We start from the raw sequence: 26157 nt of genomic DNA, 5'->3' as shown, positions 1-26157 counted from the left end.
ACTCAATGGTAAAAAGCTAAAAGCTCTTCCTCTAGCATCAGGAAACAAGATAAGGATGCCCACTCTCACCACTTTTCTTCAACACAGTATTGGAAGTCTTGGCCACAGCAGTTAGGCAAGAAAAAAAAAATGAAAGGCACTACAGGACAACATACATATACATGTGATATATACATACACAGTGGATTATTACTCAGCTAGAAAAAGAATGAAATCCATAGATGGACCCAGGGGATATTATGCTAAGTGGTATAAGTCAAACAGATAAAGACAATACCATATGATTTCATTTATTGTGACATCTAAAAAAACAAATGAACAAATAAAACAGAAACAGATTCACAGACATAGGAAACAGAGTGTTGGTTACCATAAAGAGGAAGGGGCTAGGGAGTGGGTGAAATAAGATGGAAGGGAGGAAGAGATACAAACTTCCAATTATAATAAGTCAGTCATGGGGCTGTAATGTACAGCATAGAGAACATAGTCAATAATATTATAACTTTGGTGATGTGATAATTAGACTTCTCATAGGGACTATTTTGTCATGTATAAAAATATCTAATCACTATCATCTATAACACTTAAAACCAATAGGATATTGTATGTCAATTATACTTCAATCAACCAATCGATCTTCAGTGAGGTCCATTGTTCTATGGGGGAAAAAAGAGATTAAGTTGCAGAAAAGGAAAAGATCACGAATGAATAACTCAGCGTCACTTTAAATCCGGTAAGAAAGCAAAGACTGCTTCTTACCCTCCCAAAAATGCATTAACAAGAGTAATCCTGTAAGATTAAGAGTAGCTAAAAATAAGATTTTCCAAAAAATTAAAGTATAATTTCTTCCAGGACAAGTGTTAATTTGTCTAACTATAATGAAAGACTTTTTCTTTAAATTATAATAAAGTAACAGAGTCTAAGGCTACTTTTCAATACAGTCAGTGGGGAAAAGAACACAGAAGTAAAACACAGAACTAAAATATTATTTTATTTTACTACAGTTCAAATCAATTTTACCTCAATATATAAACTGGAAACCCCCTCATAAAGTTATTCAGTAACAATATAAAACACATGTTTTTAAAGAAATACTGGCAAAAGATTCATTAAACTATTATCATCGTTGTTTAAAAAAAAAAAAAGAGCTTACTGGAAAGTCTTTATCCAGTTCGTTTATCTGAATAGCAAAATTATCTGGAAATACTCCTTCTTTACCATTAAGTTCACCCTTCCACCAGCCAGCTTCTCCAGTCTCCTATAATGCAAAATAAGGAATAATTAAAATAACTGGGGCTATCTTTAAATAAGAAAAAAAGTTTATAACAAAACATGAAAATATTCAATTCCATTATTTTTACAAGGGAAGAAAAGGGCTAAATAGATCATAAAGTCCTCCTAAAAGCAAATATTACCCACATATTACTTCCAGCAGTAGTTATAAAATTGGGTTTCATTTTTTTTTAAATAAGCCAAATAATTTTAAAATTCAGTTTATAAGGAGAAAGGAAAAAGGAACGTGGGAGAAGAGGGTGGAGAGAGAATATGATTTTCTAAACATGTCTTACTTAATTTACTTAATACTTAATATACCAAAAACAAAGACATTATTCATTTGCCTTAGAAATTTCAAGATATTCTACAATTCTTACCAAATACCTCCCCCATGAGAGTGGTTATCAATCCAAAACTATATGGATATTAAAAATTACATTCACTAAACTATCTGATAACAAAGTCAATTTAAAACAATGGGATATTTTTCAGAAATTATTCTATATGGTTATAACAAAACCAAAATATTTATAGTTTTCTTCTATTACAAATAGTTACGGGATTTTGCCCAGACCCAGAAACTCCTGGGTTTTCTTTTTCTTTTGCTATAATTTAATCCAAGTTATAAAACTACCTCATACTTTGAAATAGTTGCATACTTTCCATTGTATGGTTTTATAAACACTTTCATATTGATGCAATTTCAATTGTTTCCTTATTTTTCTTCTTTTTCTTTTTACATTATAAACAACAAACATTGGGGGGGGGATTTTAATGAGGTGAACTAGGATGTGAGAACAGAAACCCAGAGGAGTTGAGGTTAGAGAAAAAACATACATGATGGTAAAAATAATCCCCAATAAATCAATTATTAGGCAACACTATGTGCCATATCAGGACACAGAAATAAGACAAAGTTCCAGCTCCTCTAGAGGAAGAGGAATATAAGGAGAAGGAAGGTAAGAATGAATAAATTAATGCATTGAAAAATTGAGAACCATCTTACCTTACTTATTAAGTAGATTATCTCTCCCTCTTTAAAAGAGAGCTCATCTTCATTAGTACCTTCATAAGCAAATAATGTTCTACAATATTCCTTTGCTAAAATAAAGAATGTGAACAATGTAGTTTGAATAAATTGATTCTTTCAACAATAATTAATTCTCTACTTTGTGTAAAAACATGTACACTAGAAGCTATTAAAGATAGATGAATAATTTTGGCCAATACTATACATTGGATTAAGTAACAATTTCATAATCCATGCACTCAAATAGTTACTAAATGCCTACTATGTTTCTAGGCACAGTTCTAACTGCAGGGGGATTCATGGGTGAACAAAGCACACACAGTAAAACCTCTGACCCTGTAGTACTTCCATCTCATAGAATTTAATACTCTGATCAAGTAGTACAGAGTTAACAAACATCTTCAAAAACTCTAATAATATATATGAGCATGCTTCATTCCCAATATGCAAATATTACTCAAACACTTACCTTTAGTTTTACTTTCCATGTCTGTTTTTGTTATGTCCACACTCTGTGCTTTGGATCCTACTGACTGTATAACTAATGGCTGCAACAGAAAAGGATGGTATCAACTATTTTAGGTGAGAATTAAGATAATATTCTTTTTTTTTAATTTTTTTATTTTTTATAAACATATAATATATTTTTATCCCCAGGGGTACAGGTCTCTGAATCACCAGGTTTACACACTTCACAGCACTCACCAAAGCACACATCCTCCCCAATGTCCACAACTCCACCCCCCTTCTCCCAACTCCCCTCCCCCCAGCAACCCTCAGTTTGTTTTGTGAGATTAAGAGTCACTTATGGTTTGTCTCCCTCCCAATAAGATAATATTCTTAAGCAAAATTTTCATTTGCATTAGTCAGCTTTCCCTAATGATACCTATAGCCAAGTTAGTAATGTGAATGAAAACTCTGCAATGAAAAGATAAAGATGATAAAAGCTACCTAAATGATGGCGCAGAACGTCACATTTTTAAAATTCCCTGTCTTAAGGTTAATACACATTCTTGGTTACCCAGAATATGGTGCTGTAATTTACTTTTAAACCTCTTAAATCAATAAAAATAATAGCACTTGGGATGCCTGGATGGTTCAGTTGGTTAGGTGTCAGGTTTAGTTCAGGTCATGATCCCACAGTTTATCCCAGGGTCCTAGGATTGACAGACCCCCATGGTGGGCTCCCTGCCTCCCTCAGCCTGCTCTGCCTGCTTGTGTGCTCCTCTCACTCTCTCTCTGACAAATAAATGAATAAAATCTTAAAAAAAAAAAAAAGTATCTGAAAATGTACAGAATACCAATCCCTGAGAAAAATACTTTGCAGACATTATAACTTAATCCTCAAAACAATCTGCATAAAGTACACACTATTATGTGCTCCTTTTATAGATTAGGAAGCAGTTAAGTAACCTGCCCACAATAACAGTAATTTAGTAGTGAAGCCCAGATTTGAACATAGAAAGCCTGACTCCAGAAAGCGGCTCTTAAGCAACAGCACTAAACTTCTTTATGATGACATAGGGAAGAAAAGAAAGTCTTTATACTTCATTGCTGCTATATGAATGAAATTACCTAGCTAATGTTACAACGTCTATAACTATGGTTTAGTAGAAAATTTTACCTTGTATTGACTAAGGTAAGTCCTTCATACTAATGTTTTCCTTGACTTCTCTCCCCAGAAATAACATTACATTTGACCTTAGCTATCATTAGTTAAAAGTCTAAATATACCAACTACTTATCACTATGTGTTCTGTTTATCTTTTAAGATATTCACTTTAGGGCACCGGGGTGGCTCAGTGGGTTAAAACCTCTGCCTTTGGCTCAGGTCATGGTCTCAGGGTCCTGAGATTGAGCCCCGAATGGGGCTCTCTGCTTAACGGGGAGCCTGCTTCCCCTTCTCTCTCTCTGCCTGCCTCTCTGCTTGTGATCTTTTTTTTTTTTTTTTTTAAGATTTTATTTATTTATTTGACAGAGAGAAATCACAAGTAGATGAAGAGGCAGGCAGGGAGAGAGAGAGAGAGGGAAGCAGGCTCCCTGCTGAGCAGAGGCCCGATGCGGGGCTCGATCCCAGGACCCTGAGATCATGACCTGAGCCGAAGGCAGCGGCCTAAACCACTGAGCCACCCAGGCGCCCCAGTGATCTTTTTTTTTTAATCTAAATAAAATAAATAAATAATAAATAAATGGTGAAACAAAACAAAAAAACCTGTCTTTTCTATTTCTACCTATGATAACCCAAAACTCTGAAGTTTCCACTAAGAAAAGCTGTGTTAAATTTATCAGTAAACATTCTCATTTTATAAAAACCTAAACATCAATCACTATAAAGTTGCAGTTTTTCAGTCTTCTCATTCATAACCAATCATAAGTGATCTCAAAAAAGGAAATATAACATGAGCGCCTGGGTGGCTCAGTGGGTTAAGCCGCTGCCTTTGGCTCAGGTCATGATCTCAGTGTACTAGGATCGAGTCCCGCATCGGGCTCTCTGCTCAGCTGGGGGCCTGCTTCTCTTCCTATCTCTCTGCCTGCCTTTCTGCCTACTTGTGATCTCTCTCTCTGTCAAATAAATAAATAAAATCTTTAAAAAAAAAATAAAAGGAAATAAACAGAGTTGCAAACTGACTTTTACATTTTAAAAAATACTTAATGAGCGAATGAGTGCTGTTAACCTAAGTGAAGTTCATCATTACTACCTTTTCTGTTTTCTTCTCTTCTAGTTCACTACCAGATGTTCTTGTCCTAAGTTTCACAGAGCCTTCTTTAAAAATATCTCCAAATCCAATTCCTCGAATTTTCTTTGGCTGTGTAACTGATCCAGGAGCAGTTTCATTCCCATTCCCAGGAGACAGTAAAGGTGAGGTAGTCCCAGTCAAAACAGTTTCTGAAATAATAATTTGTTTTTGAAAAACGTAGAATCACAAAGATCTTGGCATTCCCCTTTCATATTGTTTACATTCTATACCTCCTAATTAAAAACAGTAAAATAAAAATAAAAAATTGAATGATGGAGCACTAAAATATCCAAAAATGTAAAAATTCACTTAACCTGATTTTTCTGGATATTGTTTAAAATGATAACAATTTTAGGAATATTTAGTTAGTAAAATGCTAATTAAGAAATCCAAGAAGTCATATTATACAAGGTCCTTAACAAAAGCATGTCAAAATTCACAGCTCTTGGTCAAACATATAGAATATAAGAACAAAACAATACAGACAAAAACTAATTATTTTCTAAGTTATAGAAGATTCAATTTGATCAAAGTATGGGAGTTTCCAAATATAGTAACTAGTAATATTAGCAAATTTTTATTTTTAAAAGTCCATTTTTATTCTTAAAAGTTTAAGATCACTTCAACTCATAGTGAGTAAGCCTAAATTTGAATCAATAAAAATTTAAATTATAATAAAAAAATTTTTAAGCAAGTTTAACATTATATAATAAGTAAGAAATTTGTTTCTTGCTCAGCAGCAAAGGATCTTATTTATAGGCTTTAAGGAGTTTATGAAGGATCCATGGAAAACTGTATGGGTATTTTTTCAGCTTATTTTTCTGGGTATAAGAAGCGTATCTCTTACCAGATTCTCAAAAGGCCTTATAATCTAAAAAGTTCTAAGAATATCATCCAAGAAAATTTCAGAAACATTTCAGAATGGGGTTGGGGGTGGGAAAAATACTGATTATCAGTTCACTGAACTAAAGGAGTCTGTTGAAGTTTAACAGTAAGAATAATAACAAGGTAATTAATAAAAATGGTATTTACATTTATTCAGGGCTTAATCTATGCCAGGCACTTGTTAAGCACTGTACATGAATTATACTAATTTATATAATCACTCATAGGCTTAACATTAAGAACTATCATTCCTCATTTTGAAAATAACTGGGTAAAGAATACTAGGAAAAAAAACTTTTCCAAAGTCATGTATGTAGTAAGTAACAAAGCCAACAGTTGAAGTGAATCCTAGATGATCACAGAATCAAACATTTTAATAAGATTACTAATGATAGTAATCATTAAATCATTAATAATAATGGTTCAAATAAAGAAAAGCCTCCACTCACACATCTGAAACATTTAAGAATTAAAGGAAACAACTTTTATTAACTTAAATGTAATGCTAACAAGTATAGTGATCTATTCTAACCACTTTCATTATTAGCCTAAGCCACATATTTTTTGTAATATATTTTAAATCAGTTTATTAGAATATTTACACACAATAAAATGAACCAATTTTAAATGGATATTCCAATAATTTTTGACAAATGTATGCACCAGGAAACATCAAGATTTAGAAAACTTCTCTCACCCCAGATGGACACTCATACACCACCCTTATCAATCCTTCCTAAATTCAAGCTTCAAGAAACCCTGATTTTCCTTCTGTCACTACAGGTATCTTTTTAGAGTTTCAAGTAAATTCAATCATAAACAGCACATACATCTCGTGTCTGCTTCTTTTGCTGGCAGAATGTATAAAATACATCCATGCTGTTCCATGCACTCCTACTTCATTCCTTTTTATTGCTGGCTGGTATTCCACTGTACAGATATATCACTATTTATCTAGTATTAAGAATGTAAGCTGCAGGTTTTTCATAGATGAGCTTTGTCCAATTTATAGTTTCCTACTTTTGTTATTACGGAGCTTTTTTACTGAAATTGAGTGTTGAATATATAAAATATATAAAACACCTACTGAGATGGCCATCTTTTAAATGGTTTAATATAGTATATTAACTTTTGAATATATGGGATAATACCATTAATTATAATACATAACCTTTACATATTTTACTATTGAATGAATGGGATAAATCCCATTAATCATAATGTATAACCTTTGCATATGTTGCTGGGCTTGACGTCCTAATGCTTTGTTTTGATTTTTGTGCTCATGCTCATGAGATATGGTTTATAATTCATTTTTTCATGATTTAATCAGATTTCTATATCAAAGTCATACAAACCTAAGAAATCTGAAAAACTGTGTGTAAAATTAAATCCTTAATAGAATTCAGCAGTATTTTATGTAAAGATTTTTTTTTTTTAAAGATTTTATTTATTAATGTGACAGAGAGAAATCACAAGTAGACGGAGAGGCAGCCAGAGAGAGAGAGATAGGGAAGCAGGCTCCCTGCTGAGCAGAGAGCCTGATGTGGGACTTGATCCCAGGACCCTGCGATCATGACCTGAGCTGAAGGCAGCGGCTTAACCCACTGAGCCACCCAGGCGCCCCTATGTAAAGATTTTTGATAATAAATTCAAATTTCTTCATATGGCTACTCGAGACTATCAGTTCTATTTCAGTAAGTTGTACTGTTCAAGGAATGTGCGCATCTAAGTTATAAAATTTGTAAGTATATTTTTTCATTATTCCTGATAATGTCTGATCTGTAATGAATGATATTGTCACTGTGCAAAGCATAAGCAATCTAAATGCTTACATTAAGAATACATTAATATATGAAGGAAAAAAATAGGGATAAAAAGAAAAATTTCATAATGATGGAGTCAATTCATAAAAACTACAAAACAGTTATAAATATGTATACTTAATATCAGAATTACAAAATACATTTCATGTCTGATTATCAGTAATATCTTTTTCCTTTTTACTTTGAGCAACCATTAGAGCTTTAACAATTTTATACTTTTTTAAAAAGTCAACTGTTGAACTTGTTGATTTTCTTGAAACTTGGTTTGTTCTTTATTTCATAGTTTTTTGTTCTCATTTCCTGACTTCTAATTATTTCAGGTTTAATTTCTTCTTGTACTCATTTCAAATAAAAACTTCTGATTATTGACTTTTCTCCATTTCTAGTATTAGCAATGAAAGCAATTAAATTTCTCTATAGGTGCTGTTTTACTTGCATTCCACAAATTTTTATTGTTCTTTTTTTTGTTGTTTCATTGAAAACCCAGTTTAATTTCCCTCAAAATTTCTTCTTTGATCCACAGGTTATTTACAAATATTGCTTAATTTCCAAGTAACTGAGAATTTCCAAAGTCTCCATGACTGAAATATTTCTAGTGGCGGTCATAAAAACTGCTGTCAAGGACTTCAAATCTTTTAAACTTCTGAGACTTGTCTGATGCCCAAACATTAGCTTCTATTGGTAACTATACCATGTACTTTTCAAAAGTATGTGTATTTTACTGTTGCTGGTTTAACTATTTCAAAACATCAACCAGATCCACTTATTTAATCATTTGACTCTTCTGTATCTTCACTAACTTTTTTGTCTACTGGTTCTATCAATTAATGAGAGAAACATTCAAATCTACGCATGGATTTGTCTGTTTCTTTCGGTTCTGGCAGTTTCTGTCTCGTGTTTTGTAGTTCTGGTATTAGGTTATACATATTTATAACTGTTATATAATTTTTATGAATTGATTCCATCATTATGAAATGTTTCTTTTTATCCCTATTTTTTCCTTCGTATATTAATGTATTATTAATGTAAGTATTCTAGATTGCTTATGCTTTGCACAGAATATGCTATTTCTTTCTTTTAACCTGTATCTTAATATTCTGAGCAAGTTTCTAGTAGGTAGTATATTATCCAGTCAACTGGCCTTTCAATTAAAGTTTTAGACCATTTAATTTTTTTTTTAATTTTATTTTTTTAAACAGGCTCCATGCCCAGAATGGAGCCCAGTATGGGGCTTCAACTCACAACCTTGAGATCAAGATCTGAGCTGAGATCAACATACATCTGAGACACCCAGGCACCCCTAGACCATTTAATGTAATCACTGATGTGGCTTAAATCCACGATCTTGCTATTTGTTTTCTATTTGCCCAGTTGATCTTTGTTCCATTTTCTCTTCTTTTTTCTTTGGCTTTAACAGGAGACATTTACTTTTTCAGTTCTGTAGGCTAGAAGCCCAAGATCAGAGTGCCAGCATTTTGGGTTGTGGTGAGACCTCTCTTCATGGCTTATGGATGGCTGCCTTCTCACAGTGCCTTCACATGGCCTTTATAAAGATGATGGGCTCTGCTGTCTCTTTTTTTTTTAATGAGATATAATTGACATATAACATTTTATTAGTTTCAGCTGTACAAATAATGATTCCTTATGTGTATATACTGTAAAATGATCACCACAGTAAGTCTAATTAACATCTATCATCATACAGTTACAAAAATTTTTTTAAGATGAGAACTTTCAAGATCTACTCTCCTAGGACTTTTCAAATATACAACACCATTTTTATTAACTATAGTTACTATGCTGTACATTACACCCCCAGAACTTATATATAACTGGAAGTTTGTGCCTTCTGACCACCTTCATCCATTCCATTAATCCTATACCCTTCACTTCTGGCAACCATCAATGGGTTCTCTGTATCTATCCCTAAGTTCAGTTTTGTTTTTAGATTCCATATCTAAATACTGTTCGTACAGTATTTGTCTTACTCTGTTTGACTTATTTCACTTATCATAATGTCCTCAAGGTCCATCCGTGTTGATGCAAATGGCAAGGTTTTTCTTCTATTCCATGGCTGAAAAATATTCCATTGTGCATATATAAAACACATTTTTATCCATTATGAAAACAATGCTGCCATGAACACAAGGGTGCAGATATCTTTTCAAGTTAGTGTATTCCTCTTCTTTAGGTAAATGACCCAAAGTGGAATGTCTGGATCACAAAGTAGTTCTAATTTTTGAGGAACCTCCATACTGTCTTCATTAGTAGCTGCCCAATTTATATTCCTACCAACAGTACAGGAGGGTTCCCTTTTCTCCACATCCTCACAAACACTTCCTGTCTTTTTTGAAACAGCCATTCCACCAACAGGTGTGAGGTGATAGCTTGCTTTGGTTTTGGTTTGCATTTCTCTGAATATTAGCGATGCTGAGCAACTTCTAATGTCTATGTTGGTCACCTGCATGTCATCTTTGAAAAAATACCCATTCAGATCCTCTGCCCATTTTTTAATCATGTTTTTTGAGTTGGATGAGTTCTTTATATATTATGGATATTAACCCCTTATAAGATAGCTGATTTGCAAGTATTTTTCTCCCATTCCGTGGGCTGCTTTTTCATAACGTTGATCGGTTCCTTTCTGTGGAGAAGGTTTTTAGTTTGATATAGTCCCATTTGTTTACTTTTGCTTTTGTTGCCTTTGCTTCTGGAGTCAGGTCCAAAAAGTCATCTCCAAGACCGATGTCAAGGAGCTTACCACCTGGGTTTTCTTCTAGGAGTTTTATGACTTCAGGTATTTGCTTAAGACTTTAATGCATTTTTTTTAAAGATTTTATTTATTTATTTGACAGGCAGAGATCACAAGTAGGCAGAGATGCAGGCAGAGAGGGGAGGAAGCAGGCTCCCTGCTGAGCAGAGAGCCCGATGCGGGGCTCGATCCCAGGACCCTGAGATCATGACCGGAGCCGAAGGCAGAGGATTTAACCACTGAGCCACCTAGGCGCCCCAAGACTTTAATGCATTTTGAGTTGATTTTTGTGTTTGATGTCTCTCTTTTTTTAAAGTATTTTTTTAGCATTTCATTTTATTATTATTAGCAATTCATCTGTTTTATATTCTTAGGGGTTGCTCTAGGCTTATAATATGCATCTTTAACTTGCCAAAATCTACATTCAAATAAGATTATACCTCTTCATATATAACAGCATTATAATAGGTACATTTCACTTCATCTCTTCTGTGTTTACAGCTACTGTTGTCATTCATTTCACTTATACAGGAGCTATGTTTCCCATAATACATTATTTTAAAGTCATTATCTTTTAAAGAAATTTAAAAATGGAAAAGAGTGCTTTATACTTATCCACATATTTACCCATATTTCTGTCCTTCTTTATTCCACTTACATAAATTTAAGTTTCCACCTAGTATCATTGTTTTCCTAGAGAACTTTAATTCTTTAGAGTGCAGCAGGTCTGCTAGCAATGAATTCTCTATTATTGTTTGTCTGAAAACTTTTTTTTTTTACCCCATCTTTATTTTGGAGAATAGAATTCTGGATTAACTTCTCTTCTTTCAGCAGCATTTCAAAGATAACATTCCATTATCATCTACCATACTTAGTTTCTGATGATTACGTGTGTTTTTTTCCTTCATTCTTCTCTACCTGAAGTACCTTCTCCCTCTAACTCCTAAGATTTTCCACTTTATTGTACTTTTTCCTCTAACTCCTAAGATGTTCCACTATATTGTTTATTTTCAGCACTTAATTATGATGTGCTGTTGCAAGCCCTGTGTGGTGTGTCGGAGGGGGTAAGGTATGGGGGGGCGCTGTGCTTCTGAATTTTTGGATTTATAGTTTACATCAAATATGGATATATTTTAATATTCTTTCTTCAGATATTTTTCCTGACCACCTTTTCTCTACTCTTCTTTTGTAACTCAAGCTATACATGTTAGACTATTTAAAATTATCCCAAGATTTCCACAGTCTATTCTGTTAGTGCTTCATTTTGGATGAAGTCTACTGCTACTTATTTAAGTTTCAATTATCTTTTCTTCATTCTCTAGTCTATTGTTGAAATTCCACAAGAAGCAACTCACTTCAGATATTGTGTTTCTCATCTCTAGCAGTTAGTTCCACTTGCTTCTTTTTTTATATATCTTCTGTTTCACTCCTCATTACATTCATATTTTCCATTACATTCTTAAGCATACTGAGCATTTTTATTATAGTTATGTTTAACAACTTTGTTGCTAGTTGTATCGTTTCTGGTTCACTTTCTATCAATTAATTTTTCTTCCAAATTCTGGGTCACATTTGCTACTTCTTGATATACAGCTAGTAATTCAGTTTTATTTAATGTTGTTGAGGGCTAGATCTTATAATCCTCTAAAACCCAGTGATTCTTGGGGCGCCTGGGTAGCCCAGTCAGTTAAACGTCCTACTCTTGATCTTAGCTCAGGTCATGATCTCAGGATCATGGGGTGGAGCCTGCGTCAGGCTCTGTACTGAGCATGGAGCCTGCTTCAGATTCTCTCTCTCCCTCTCCCTTCCCTTTGGCCCTAACCCCCAAGAAAATTTTAAAAAAATTTTTAATTAAAAAAAAAACAAAAGTGATTCTCAAACTGGGTTGCTTTTTATCCCCTCCCCCACAAAGGAATATGTGGGAATATCTGAAGACAATTTTTGTTATTACAACTGAAGAGCACAACTGGTATCTAGCAGGTTTAGATCAGAGATGTTTATAAATATTCTACATGTACTGGACAAAACCCCAATATCCTGCCCAAAAATCACTAAGGACAAGAGTGAGAAAACCTGCATTAACGAGTACTAATTTGGGGGGCACCTGGGTGGCTCAGTCAGTTAAGCATCTGCCTTCAGTTCAGGTCATGATCCTGGAGTCCCTGGATTGAGCCCCATATCAGGCTCCCTGCTCAGTGGGTAGTCTGCTTCTGCCCCTCCCCCTCCCCCTTCTCTTTTTCTTTCTCTCAAGTAAATTAAAAAAATCTTTAAAAAAAAAAAAAAAAAGAGTGCTGATCTTTTTCTGGCAAACAGGTAAATACCTGCATATTAGTGTGAAGCTTTCTCAGGGTAGAACTAAAACAGCTTCCATTCAAACACCAATCTACCCTCACTTCACCCTTTCACTGAACTGCCCATGTATTCAATGAAGTCTCTCAAGACCAGATAGAGAGAATTCAAACAATTCTTGATCTTGTGTAACCACTGGGAATACTCAGGTTAATCCCAGTGATCTATTTTTCTTCACCAACTGTTCGTGTCTTAGCTCATGGGGGTTCACTCTATGTATTCACAGACTACCCAAACACTTAAAGAAACCCCCTAACGACATTGTTGAAGCACTTCCTCTTGCCCAGTACCTCTCTCTCTCTCTCTGCACCCCCCCCCATAGTAACCAGTGCCACATCTCTAACTACCTAGGCTTCCTTGAACTCAAATCTTTAACTCCTCAACAAAACTGACAACATTCTGCTGAGGCTCACCCTTTCTGTACTGTAGTCTAAAATTTACCTCCTGGTAGAAATTTAGGACAATGATGGGATTTTCCTTGTTTCCCTTTTCTCAAGAATCTCATTCTTGTGCTGCCTGTTGTCCGAGAACATTTGTTTTCTGTAATTTGTTCCATTTCCCAGATTGTATAGTAGGAAGGTAATTCCACTATCTTACTTCCTCAGTGCTGAAATGCATTCTAAATATTGTAATATACGTCTTCAATAACCAGCTTCTCAGATAAAACAAATTTCAAACACAGAACAGTGTATGAGGTATCTACCTGAAAGACTTTTTTGGAAATAATCCATGATATTATTAAGCCTCACATTAATAAAGGCAATTTCATCAAATTATTTTTAAGGTACAATTTTCAGTTTTTAGAATTATGGCCATAAAGTGAAAATTTCCTTTTAGATTTAGTGACTGTAAACCTTACCAGAGGCACTAAGACATATAATTAAAATAAATGCCTAAATATTAAAAACACCTAAACACTAATGAATAGGCTGATTACTTTCAACTCATTGCAAACTGTCAAAACTACTATGACTGGTTTTTTTAAAGATTTTGATTTATTTATTTCCAAGAGAAAGAGAGAGCACGTGAGAGAGCACAAGCAAGGGGAGTATCAGAGGGAAAGGGAAAAAGCAAGAGGAGCGGGAAGCCTGATGCAGGGCTCCATCCCAGGACCTCAGGATCATGACCTAAGCCAAAGACGGATGCTCAACTGACTGAGCCACCCAGAAGCCCCTACAATGACTACTGAATCAATGGCTTGAAGTCAGCAGAGTGTGGTAATAAAGCACACAAACTTTAGAGTCAAATCTTTTCCTCCACTGTATGTGCCTAGTTTACTTACCTATAAAACAGGATTCTTTATAGGATTACTATGAGGATTAAACTGATTCCTATAAAGTGCTTAACAGTTCAGTGCCTATTATTTTTGAAGATGTATTGCTGAGCACCATTCAAGTAAGAGAGAGCATGATCACACAGAAGAACCAAAAAAAGGGATAGGTCTTAACCACTACAAGGAAGAATGGGCGAAGAACTGGAAGGAGAGAAAGGAAGAGAGATTTATGGGGAAAGCGGCCAAACAGGTTTTATAATCAGACAAAACAGAAATCTATATGGTACTCCCAATATTTTTATGCCTATATACTTTATCTGTCAGATTGTCCTTGAATTTCTAAGTTTGTAGAAAAATTTTATCTACATTTTAGGTATGCCACTGTCAGTCAAAAAACATAACAAGTAAGTCTTCCTATTAGGCCTAAAACACTTTTCTCCGTTCTTCATTAAATCTTTACAGCAAAAGCCACATCTTATACCTCCATACAAAATGACTTAAGAGAACCAAGAGTCCCAAAGTACAACTGTTAGGGAAAACAAAAACAAAACAAAACAAAAACAAAAACAAAAAACCAATAATCTTTATGTGAGCTACACTGAGTGCTAAAGTAATACAAAGTATTAATTTAATATTAATTTATTATTAATTATATATAAATATAAAATATTGATTTAATACAGTAATACAAAGTAGAAATTTGATGAAAATACAAAGCATTTAATGGAAGCAATCAAAGTTCATTATTAAACTAAATGGGGAACTAATGTAGAGTATGTTAAAGTAGAGGCGCTGAGTAGAGGCTCAGTGGTTAAGCCTCTACCTTCAGCTTAGGTCATGATTCCAGAGTTCTGGAATGGAACCCTGAGTTGAACTCCCTGCTCAGCAGGAAGCCTGCTTCTCCCTCTCCCACCCCCTTGCTTGTTTTCCCTCTCTAGCAGTCTCTCTCTGTCAAAATAAACAAAATCTTTAAAAAAAGAGAGAGAATATTTTAAAGTAAAACATGTAAACCAAGGAGAAGGACTTCGAATCTAAAGTTGCTGGCGCAAATTCCCTTTTTACGCCAAAGAGTATCTTCCACCACCAAAGATTTTAAAAATAATCCTACATTTGTTTTAAGTAGTTAAAATCTGTATTCCTTAGTTCCTAAGCAGAATCTTCAGAAACAGCACCTGGCTATAATCTAATTTATAAAGACTCATTATGTATTACCAGTAAAAGCATCAAAGCCCCACAACAATTTTCCTTACAAAACTGTTTACTTCAGGTTGTTCAAGGTAAACGCTAATGTGAAACTACAGACACCAAAGTAAGGATGCACCACCTCATATACTGCAGACCAAGCTGTAGACCACCAAATTTCAATCCACCATCTTTGGCACAACCAGTGTACAACATCATTCCCAAGATCCTGTGCCTCACTAGCAATAAGCAGTACCTTCCTTTTTAGAGCTTGAATAATCAAAGTAAGACACTGCTGACTTCTCCTAAGAGAATGATTACTTTTACCCATAAGAAACCAAAACTTCTGAAAAACATCCATCAGGGTTTCTTAAACATTTTATGCCACACATCCCTCTAGTAGCCCAGTAGAGCCCAGATGCATGGCTCTAAACATTTAACTAGTGGGACCCTTTTAACCTCCTCAAAATTCTGACCCCTCATTCTTAGCATCTTTCCTCTTTTATAGAAAAAAATCAGAAGTCAAACATTTCTCTCTCAGCTTCCTGGCACTAATTCTGATGTATCGCTTATCAATTGAGACTAATATGATACCTACAATATGCATCTCATTCCCTCTACCTTCTGGGCAAATCCTGGTCTGGTGATAAATCTCATTCTTCCAAGTTTGCATCTTCAACTTCTCCATCTCTACCTGTTCTTTGCCATTGGCATGTAAAAATGATCAAGACGTTTCCTTCTTCAGAACAAAACCATTCTTGAATATATATTGTTCTTAACTGCTGCACTGCTTTATACTTCTTTTCTCCACTGCCTTCCCCCACAATCAACTCAGCTTCTGTCCCAATCACCTTTCTTTACTAGTCTTATCCAGGTCATTAATGATCTCTCCATTCCTAAATCCAGGATTATATTTTCTCTCGTATATTACTTACCTTAACTTCACAAGAAGCATCAGACATTACTGCCTGTGTCCTCTCTGAAAAACTCTCTTCCTTTGACTACCACACACTCATAGGTTTTCTCCTGGCTCTCTCTGTGCCCTCTTGGTATTCTTTTTAGTAATTCTAAATCCATACCATAAATGGTGCTAAATAGGATTTTGTCCGGAGTGCTTCTCTTCACTCTAGACAATCTCCATGGGTGAGCTCTTCTAACTCCAAAGTTTCTACAAAGGCTTTAAATAGGAATGTTCCTGACATCTTTAGAAAACTATAAGGAGACCAACATGAACAAAGGGGAGAGTTAAGTAGGAGACAAAGTCGGAGAGGTGGGGGAAGTCACTGGGGGTGCCAGGTCAGAGGGTTTTGTCGTCCATTTAAAAAGACTTCGACTTCTACTTTAAGTAAAATATGTACCTACTAGAGTGTGAGCACATTAACATTCAGGAGGGAGGTAATGGCAAATTAACAGCCCACTGCATTTGTACAGCAAAAGGTAACTTACACCAGGGTAGGAGCAACAGAGACAGTTAAAGAAAATAGTTCTTTTTTAAGATTTTATTTATTTATTTGAGAGAGTGAGAGAGAGAGAGCACGAGCGGGGTGAGGGGCAGAGGAAGAAGCAGACTCACTGCTCAGCAGGGACCCTAGGACCATGACCTCAGCAGAAGGCAGATGATTAACCAACTGAGTCATCCAAGCACCCTGAAAATAGTTCTATACATTTATTTAGTAGCTAAGAAAAACCGTTAATGAATCAAGTATAGAATGTGAGATTAAAGAAGAAGAGTTAAAGATGAATCCAATTTTTCGGTTTCAGTAAAAGAAGAATGGAGTTGCCATTAACTCAGACAAGGAAGACTGTACAGAGCAAAATCAAGATGAACAGAAAAGGACAGATGATCAGTTTTGACTATCTTAAGTTTGAGATGCCTAGTTAACATCTAAACAGAGATTTTTATAGGCTTAGGGTGGGGAAAAGACTTATACAAGGGAGGAAAATACCAGAAGCTATAGTCACTGGCTTTATAGAATATGGGAAGAAACTCAAAGCAGGTCCTACTTAGCAAATAAAGTGAAACGTAAAAGATGATAAAGGACACTCTAAATAAAAGGGGTTACATATATTTGACAAAACAAAAAGGGAGTCATTTCATTATAAAAATGGAAACATAACACTTCTTTATAGAAGCAAAGCTCTTCCTGAAAATTGAGTATTAGAAGATATTTATCTAAATAAGTAAAAACAAAACAAAACAAAACTAAAAAGACTGTAAGAGGGGCGCCTGGGTGGCTCAGTGGGTTAAGCCTCTGCCTTCAGCTCAGGTCATGATCCCAGTGTCCTGGGATCGAGCCCCGCATCAGGCTCTCTGCTCAGCGGGGAGCCTGCTTCCTCCTCTCTCTCTGCCTGTCTCTCTGCCTACTTGTGATCTCTGTCTGTCAAATAAATAAAATAAAAAAATCTTTAAAAAAAGGAAAGAATGTAAGAATGCCAATTATAGACAGAGTATATTACACTTCGTTAGGGCAAGGAATAGTGGACATCAATTCTGTAAATAATAATGCATAAGATGCATTAAGAACTTTTAAATCAAAGCTTAAAGATCTATATTCTTTTATCACAAGAATTCTAAAATTCTCATAAAGTGTTCACTTCCCGGCATTCAAATAAATATGCAAAAAAGTTCTGCCTAAAAGTTAGAGTTTTAAAAAAGGGGGGAATTATAGTGTATTTCAACCACTGACTTCCTACTCCATAATCACAAAGCTCCACATTTAGAATGCAGTGTTATTTTAAAGAGGTTAAGCAAGCAAGGAAGTACATTTTTAACAGACATACTTCTGCAAAGTTACTAAATTCAAAGAAGGTTTAATAGTGTAAGAAAGTACCAAAGTATTTCTAACTATAAAAATTTAAAAATTTATAACTATAATATAAAATGTAGAAAAATAAAATATAATAAAATTCAAGTTGTACTTCTTTTACTAGTAGCCCCATATAGCCCTAAAATTTGGGAGCACCTGGGTGGTTCAGTTGGTTAAGTGTCTGCTTCAGCTCAGGTCATAACCTTCGGTTCCTGGGATAGAGTCCTGCATCCCTCTCCCTGCTCAGCAGGGAGACTGCCAGGAAGCCCGCTTCTCCCTCTGCCTGCCACTCCCCCTGCTTGTGTGCTCCCTCTCTCTGTCAAATAAATAAAATCCTAAAAAAAAATTTGTACATATTTTAAGAGCTGAGTTTACATGGCATCATAAACATCATTTCACTGTAAGCTTCAATTCATAACAATTTGGTGGGGGGGCCCACAGGGAAAGGGAATCTTAAGCAGACTTCATGCCCAGCACAGAGCCCCACACAGGGCACAATCTCACAACCCTGAGATCATGACCTGAGCCAAAATCAAGTTGGACGCATAACAAAGTAAGCCACCCAACTGCCCCAAATGTTAAAAATAAATATTAGAAGATCCAATACCTATGAAACATTATGAACAACAACATGCATCAGAAGTAATTCAGGAGACAGTCTGCTAAGTAATAACTGTATCACTAAATTTAAGCCAGATGTTTTCAGTATTTATTTGTTCTCAATGCTTTTTACACATCTTTGATAAGAGTTCTTCTGACTTCAGAATATCAAGTATTCTCAAATAAGTATAACATAAAATAGTATATTTTCATGACTCATATATCTTCCTATCTAAATGATTTTCTATATTTCAATGTAATCAGCATCTGTATTGAAAGAATGATTTCAGTGTCCTAACCCCACCCCACTATAACTCCAGTATTAAAAACTGGTCTGCTTATTAACACTTTATCATGTCACTATTCAAAATGATTAACCCCACATTTTTTTTAAAGAGGAAAATAAAAGGAAAGAATGGGTAAAGAAGTAAAAATAAAACAGCTGGTAAGAAAGAACTAATATCAACTATGCTTCAAAAATTTGCCAGGTACTATGCCAAGTTCTTTCTATATAATATATATATATATATATATATATATATAATCTTTCTATATATTCTTTCTATATAATGCCAAGTTCTATATATAATCTGAAAAATGAGGGCCTGCTTTATGAGGTACTGATTTTAAAAAGGACACTGGGGTGCCTGGGTGGCTCAGTCGTTAAGCATCTGCCTTGGGCTCAGGTCATGATCCCAGGGTCCTGGCATGGAGCCCCGAGTCAGGCTTCCTGCTCAGTGGGGAAGCCTGCTTCTCCCTCTCCCACTTGCCCTGCTTGTATTCCTTCTCTCGCTGTCTCTCTGTCAAATACATAAATTTTTAAAAAATAAAATAAAAAATAAAAATTTAAAAAAATTTTTTTTAAAAATTTACACTAGACAGAAGCTGACTAAAGACAAGCTTTTAAAGGATTCAATTACTTGTTTCTTTAATTCACATAGTTTAAGGTAGAGCCTTAGAGAAATTTAGAACCTTAAAAAGTTCACTGCAAAGTTAAGAAGAAAAAATACATACAGCAGAAGAGCATTAGAAATGGGAGGCAAGTAAAAACAGAAATTTGCATCTTCCAGAAGGCCATCATCATTCATACTAAATATCCACGAAGTTAGTGTTCTTTTCTTTAGTTTTTAGCACATGTATAGAGCTAAGACGACACTGAAGCTCCTCTGAAAGGCCAATGAGCTTTAAATACAGGATTCTTTTTTTTTTTCCAATTTATTTATTTTCAGAAAAACAGTATTCATTATTTTTTCACCACACCCAGTGCTCCATGCAAGCTGTGCCCTCTATAATACCCACCACCTGGTACCCCAACCTCCCACCCCCCCACCACTTCAAACCCCTCAGATTGTTTTTCAGAGTCCATAGTCTCTCATGGTTCATCTCCCCTTCCAATTTACCCAAAAGCACATACCCTCCCCAATGTCCATAACCTACCCCCCTTCTCCCAACCCCCCTCCCCCCAGCAACCCACAGTTTGTTTCGTGAGATTAAGAGTCAATTATGGTTTGTCTCCCTCCCTATCCCATCTTGTTTCATGGATTCTTCTCCTACCCACTTAAGCCCCCATGTTGCATCACCACTTCCTCATATCAGGGAGATCATATGATAGTTGTCTTTCTCCGCTTGACTTATTTCGCTGAGCATGATACGCTCTAGTTCCATCCATGTTGTCGCAAATGGCAAGATTTCGTTTCTTTTGATGGCTGCATAGTATTCCATTGTGTATATATACCACATCTTCTTGATCCATTCATCTGTTGATGGACATCTAGGTTCTTTCCATAGTTTGGCTATTGTGGACATTGCTGCTATAAACATTCGGGTGCACGTGCCCCTTTGGATCACTACGTTTGTATCTTTAGGGTAAATTCCCAGTAGTGCAATTGCTGGGTCATAGGGAAGTTCTATTTTCAACACTTTGAGGAACCTCCATGCTTTTTTCCAGAGCGGTTGCACCAGCTTGCATTCCCACCAACAGTGTAGGAGGGTTCCCCTTTCTCCGCATCCTCGCCAGCATCTGTCATTTCCTGACTTGTTGATTTTAGCCATTCTGACTGGTGTGAGGTGATATCTCATTGTGGTTTTGATTTGTAAATACAGGATTCTTAAAAGAGGATCCATGGTAGTGTATGTGGGATTACATTAATATTCACACTTAGTGCCCTACCTTGTAGGAAAGTTACATATCCCTACTCTGTATCACTCAGGTATAGATAGCCTTGACAGTCCAATACAATATTAGTGGAAGCAATATGTGCAGATTTGGAGCAGAAGCTTTAAAAGCCATGTTCCTTTTTCCCTGCCTGTGTCTAAGCCATGTGTCATAAAGTAGACTCTAGGGGGGCTCCTGGGTGTCTCTGGAGTTAAGTATCTGCCTTCGGCTCAGGTCATGATCCCAGGACCCTGGGATCAAGCCCCGAATCTGGCTCCCTGCTCAGCGGGAAGCCTGCTACTCCCTCTCCCATTCCCCTTGCTTGTGTTCCCTCTCTCGCGGTGTCTATGTCAAATAAACAAACATACAAACAAATAAATAAATAAAATCTTTAAAAAAAAAAAAAAAAAAGGAGACTCTATCAGTCTAAGTCCCTAACTGACTCCGTCTTTGTTTTAAGCCACCATGATTTTCAGGTTGTTTTCACTGGAGCCCATCCTGAACAACATAGTATGTTACAATTTATTTAAGAAAGAAGGAACTATTCAAATAAATAGATGTTTTTGTGGGTACCTGCATGTTTCTGTGGGTACTTTGCTGGGAAGACAGCAAGAAAGTAAAAATGCTTGGTCATTTGCATGGATGGAGACAAGTATTATAATGTATATCTTTTTACATACTGACAACTTTTGAACCAATATATTATCTAGTCATATATATGAACTATGTACCATATGAACTAATATGTAAAATTTTACTCATATTATTATGTGCACTTTTCAGAGTATACAGCTTTCATCTGCTTCTCAAAGATGTATATGAATCAAGAAACCTGAAAAAAGTAATACTCTAGCCCTCCCTATAATCAAGATGGCACATCAGATTAGGAATACAATTGTTACCCACAAATGCTAAATGATCAAGCCCCTAATCTGAAAAGCACAGTGCTCCACACAAGTAGGTTAACCAACCATAGCAGAGATTGATTCATTTACTCTCCCTAGGAATAACCCATACCATTCCCTTATGCTCCAGAAAACAGATGACATAATCAACTGTATAAGGGCCATATATAAATTATGATCATCATATATAAATTATGAAATTTTTTTAAACTATCCCTCCCCAAAGTGTTGGTCCAAAAAAAGAGGTACATAAATGACATGAAAGAAAATGTAATACCCTGAAATAAAAATTAAACAGATCATAAGCTATTCATTTTTTTTGGATCATACCTATAGTAAGCAGTAAGCAAACAAAGTCTCTGTAACAGCTGACAGTCTACTGGAGAGGAAAAACAGAAACATATAAATAGCCACAGGTGCCATGATAAAAGTCTGCATAGACTGGTCAAATGAACTTCAGCAAGGGTGTTATGGCCGACCACTCAATGGGGAAAGGACTCTCTGTAACAGCATTACCATGGGTCTTAAGATAAATATTAACCTTGCTTCAAGTTTATGCTTCAAGTTTATTCCTTGCTTGCTGATTTAAATCCCTTGATCTGCAGCAGAACTAACTTATTTTCTTTGAAATCTGGAGATAATTATCTTGAGGACTAAAGGACCAGACTTTCCCAGAAAAGAAGGCCTGACTGCATTTGAAAACAGCTGCCACTGATACAAGTCTATTCCGGGACATGTCAACATCCGGTTATGCTGCCTGGAGCCCATTTAAAACTCTCCAGCTTCACCTGGACAGTGAAGATGGTCCTTGAGACATGAGTCCACTATCTTCCCAGGTTGCCAGCTTCCAGAATAAAGCAACCTTTCCTTTCCCACCATCACTTGTCCTTTGAGTATTGATTTTTCTAGCAGCAAGCAACCAAAGCTGAGTTTAGAACCAGTTCTCTATCTGATAACATCCGTAACAAATGCTGCTTGGAAAATTGTATATCCACACACAAAACAATGCATTGGACCCTTGTACTCAATCATACACAAAAATTTACTCAAAATGAATTAACAACCTAGACAAAAACCCAAAAATTATACAATTCTTAGAAGAAAACACAGGGAGAGTTTCAGTAGCATTGGATTTGGCAATGATTTCTTAAATATGATACTAAAAGCACAGGCAACAAAAGAAAAAATAGGCTACCTATATGAAAAATTTTTCTACATCAAAGGAAACAATTAAAAGAATGGGAGAAAATACCTGCACATCATATATCTGATAAGGGATTAATATCCATAATATATAAAGAATTACTACAACTACAAAAGGAAAAAAAAACACACACACACACAACCTGTCTGAAAAGTAGACAAAGGACTTGAAGAGATACTCCTCCCAAGACAATACACAAATGGCCAATAAGCATATGAAAAGGGGCACCTGGATAGCTCAGTCCTTAAGCTGCTGCCTTCAGCTCAGGTCATCATCCCAGGGTCCTGGGATGGACCCAGTGGGCTCCCTGCTCAGCAGGAAGCCTGCTTCTTCCTCTCCCTCTCCCCCACTGCTTCTGTTTCCTCTCACTGCCTCTGTGTCAAATAAATAAACAAAATCTTAAAAAAAAAAACAAAAAAAAACCAGGCATATGAAAAGATGCTCAAGATCATTAATCATTAGAGAAATCAAAATCCAAATCACAATGAGATATTTATTTATATCCATCAGGACTGCTAATATTAAAAAAAAGAAAAAAAAAACAGAAAAACAAGTGTGTTTGCTGAAGACATGGAGAAATTAGAACCCTTTACATTGTTGGTGGAAGTATAAAATAGTGCAAACCCTATGGAAAATGATATGGCATTTCCTCGAAAAATTAAAAATGGAACTAGCATATAATCTAGCAATCCCACTTCTGGGTATATATCCAAATGGAAAACAAGGTCTCAAATAAATGTATGCCTGTGTTTTAACAGCCGTGTTTTACTCATAACTGCCAAGAGGGGGAAACAACTCACACATCCATGAATGGATGAATGGCTACACAAAACGCAGTACATACAAATAACAGAATATTATTCAATCTGAGAGATTCTGTCACGTGCTGTAACATAAACAAACTTTGAAAACATTATGTTAATTGAAATAAGCCTGTCTCAAAAAGAAAATATTGTATGATTTCATTTATATGAGGTATCTAAAGTAGTCAAATTCATAGAAACAGAAAGTGGAATGGTGGCTCAAGGGGCAAGGAATGAGGAGTTACTTAATGGATATGGAGTTCTGATTTTGTGAAATGAAAAAGTTCTGGAGATCTGCATGGCAATGTGAATATACATAACATGACTGAACTATGCAAAGAAAATGGTCAAGATGATAAATTCCATATAATGTTTTTTATAAGAATTGACCATTTTTCAAAAAAAAATGCTTGTATCGGGGCTCATGGGTGGCTCAGTGAGTTAAAGCCTCTATCTGCGGCTCAGGTCATGATCCTGGGGTCCTGGGATGGAGCCCCGCATTGGGCTCTCTGCTCAGCGGGGAGCCTGCTTCTCCCCCTCCTGCCTCTCTGCCTACTTGTGATCTCTGCATGTCAAGTAAATAAATCAATCTTTAAAAAAAAAAAAAAGCTTGTATAGAGGAAAACAAGGGGAAGAACAATTAGAAGAAAAAGAACAGAAGTTTAGAAAATAACACCTTCTAAAATAGCTGTAGTCAGAGCTGCAGATTATATTTGTTTCCTGGGATATTTATGAAAAAGATGAAAACGTACAAATAATTCTTTTAAGTGACAAACAACGTATTCTGTTTTGAACTGTTCTCCACCAGCACCTCTTATACTCAGACCATTTTAATCCATACTGAAATGTACTAATTTGAGTTCATACTTGTTTTATCCCTCAGAGGCCTGGACCCTGAGCTTCTGGACTACAGAGGGGATTCTGTGCCCTCACAAAACCAACCTAACACTTAGCACATAGAAGGCTTAAGAAATATTCACTGATTAAACGGTCATATACTGCTTCCTAAGGTCATTTATTTTAATGCTAAAAATAAGATTAGAGTTAAAACTACTCACCAGACTGATTCATACCTTCACTCTGTTGCCTATTATTACTAAAATTTATTCTAAAACCCTTTCCTGAAAATTCCCTTAAAAGTAAAGTAAACTCTATTATTTATTTCATTCATCTCTATGGCTAATGGGTTTACAGACGAAATCACTGCAGACTAGAATGTACCCTGTGGTATTAAACTAGAATTAGAGATACCAGTAGAAATAGGCAGGTAGGTAGAGAGATAGAGGAGTGCGCGTGTATGCGGGCATGTGTGTACACGTGTAAGCATTCCATTTTATCTACTAAGAGTACCTAGAAGCAATATCACCCCAGGATCAAGGAGCACACTTCTACTCAGATCTCACTGCCTTACTACTGTATTTCTCTAAAAGAAACCAGCTTTGCCTGAATAAGTAGCTGATTTGAGGATGAAGTAGGGAAAGTAGAACATGAGCCTGGAACATCTTGTTCAACAAAATAAAGTGATCAAACAATGAAGAAGACCCCTGTCCAGAGGACACAGCAATGCAAACTGATCCATAATGAGAGAAAAGCAGACCTACGATCACCTGAAACCAGAGGCAGAAAAAGAGATGTGGACAGCTCAGGGAATGAGGAATATTTGGGGGATGATGCAAATGTTTTGTACATTTATTGTGGCAGTGGTTTTCATAGATGTATTCATCTGTCAAACTCATACTGAGTATTTTAAATAGGCAGATTATATATAAATGTCCAATAAAGTTGGTTTTTGAAAAAAATCACAGAAATTTAATTTGAAGGAGCTTTCATGGGCCAAATCTGGTGGTATCAAAATAAATAACAGTACCAGGTTAACACCTAGTGAATAAATTAGAACCCACTGGTGAGTCCACACTGATAAACAAACAACTGAACAGAAAGAAAAGTTCTTTAGAGAAGAATGTCAATTATGTAGTCTCAAAGTATCTTCCCAAAAAAAAATAAAAATAAAAATAAAAAAGTATCTTCCCACAAGACAACTATAAAGGAAACAATGGTACACTTACACTGCAGCACAGCTTTAACCAAGTAATCAAACTGAACATCACCAAAAAGAGAGCACACAGACATCATGTGCCTCCTGATACAACGCAATGTGTAACCCTGTTAATAAAATACAACCTGAAACTAATCATGAAGAACCTAAAGAAAGCCCAAACTGGGATCCATTATATAAAATATCAGTATAAACCCTTCAAAATTGTCAAGAAAAACAAAGAAAGACTGGGAAACTATCCTAAAGAAACTTGGGAAATAAATTCCCAGCATGGTCTTGTCCAGAACTGGGAGGAAAAAAACAGCTATACAAAGCATATA

General features: G+C 35.6%; 1 protein-coding gene across 1 annotated transcript in view; it reads right to left on the bottom strand.

Moving 5' to 3' along the window:
- The window catches only part of LOC122908966 (CD2 associated protein), a 143230-nt gene that overhangs the window by 50390 nt on the left and 66683 nt on the right, over nucleotides 1–26157 (bottom strand). Inside the window, exons 6-9 of the mRNA XM_044252418.1 lie at nucleotides 5005–5192; nucleotides 2775–2853; nucleotides 2282–2376; nucleotides 1154–1258 (exon numbers count right to left, since the gene is read on the bottom strand). Coding sequence (XP_044108353.1) covers nucleotides 1154–1258; nucleotides 2282–2376; nucleotides 2775–2853; nucleotides 5005–5192 — 467 coding nt within the window. The remainder of the gene's footprint in view (nucleotides 1–1153; nucleotides 1259–2281; nucleotides 2377–2774; nucleotides 2854–5004; nucleotides 5193–26157) is intronic.

This window comes from Neovison vison, chromosome 1 (genome assembly GCF_020171115.1).
Source record: "Neovison vison isolate M4711 chromosome 1, ASM_NN_V1, whole genome shotgun sequence".
NCBI classification, from domain to species: Eukaryota; Metazoa; Chordata; class Mammalia; order Carnivora; family Mustelidae; genus Neogale; species Neogale vison.
Note: the sequence above shows the minus strand (reverse complement) of the source record. Positions and strands in the feature narration are given on the sequence as shown.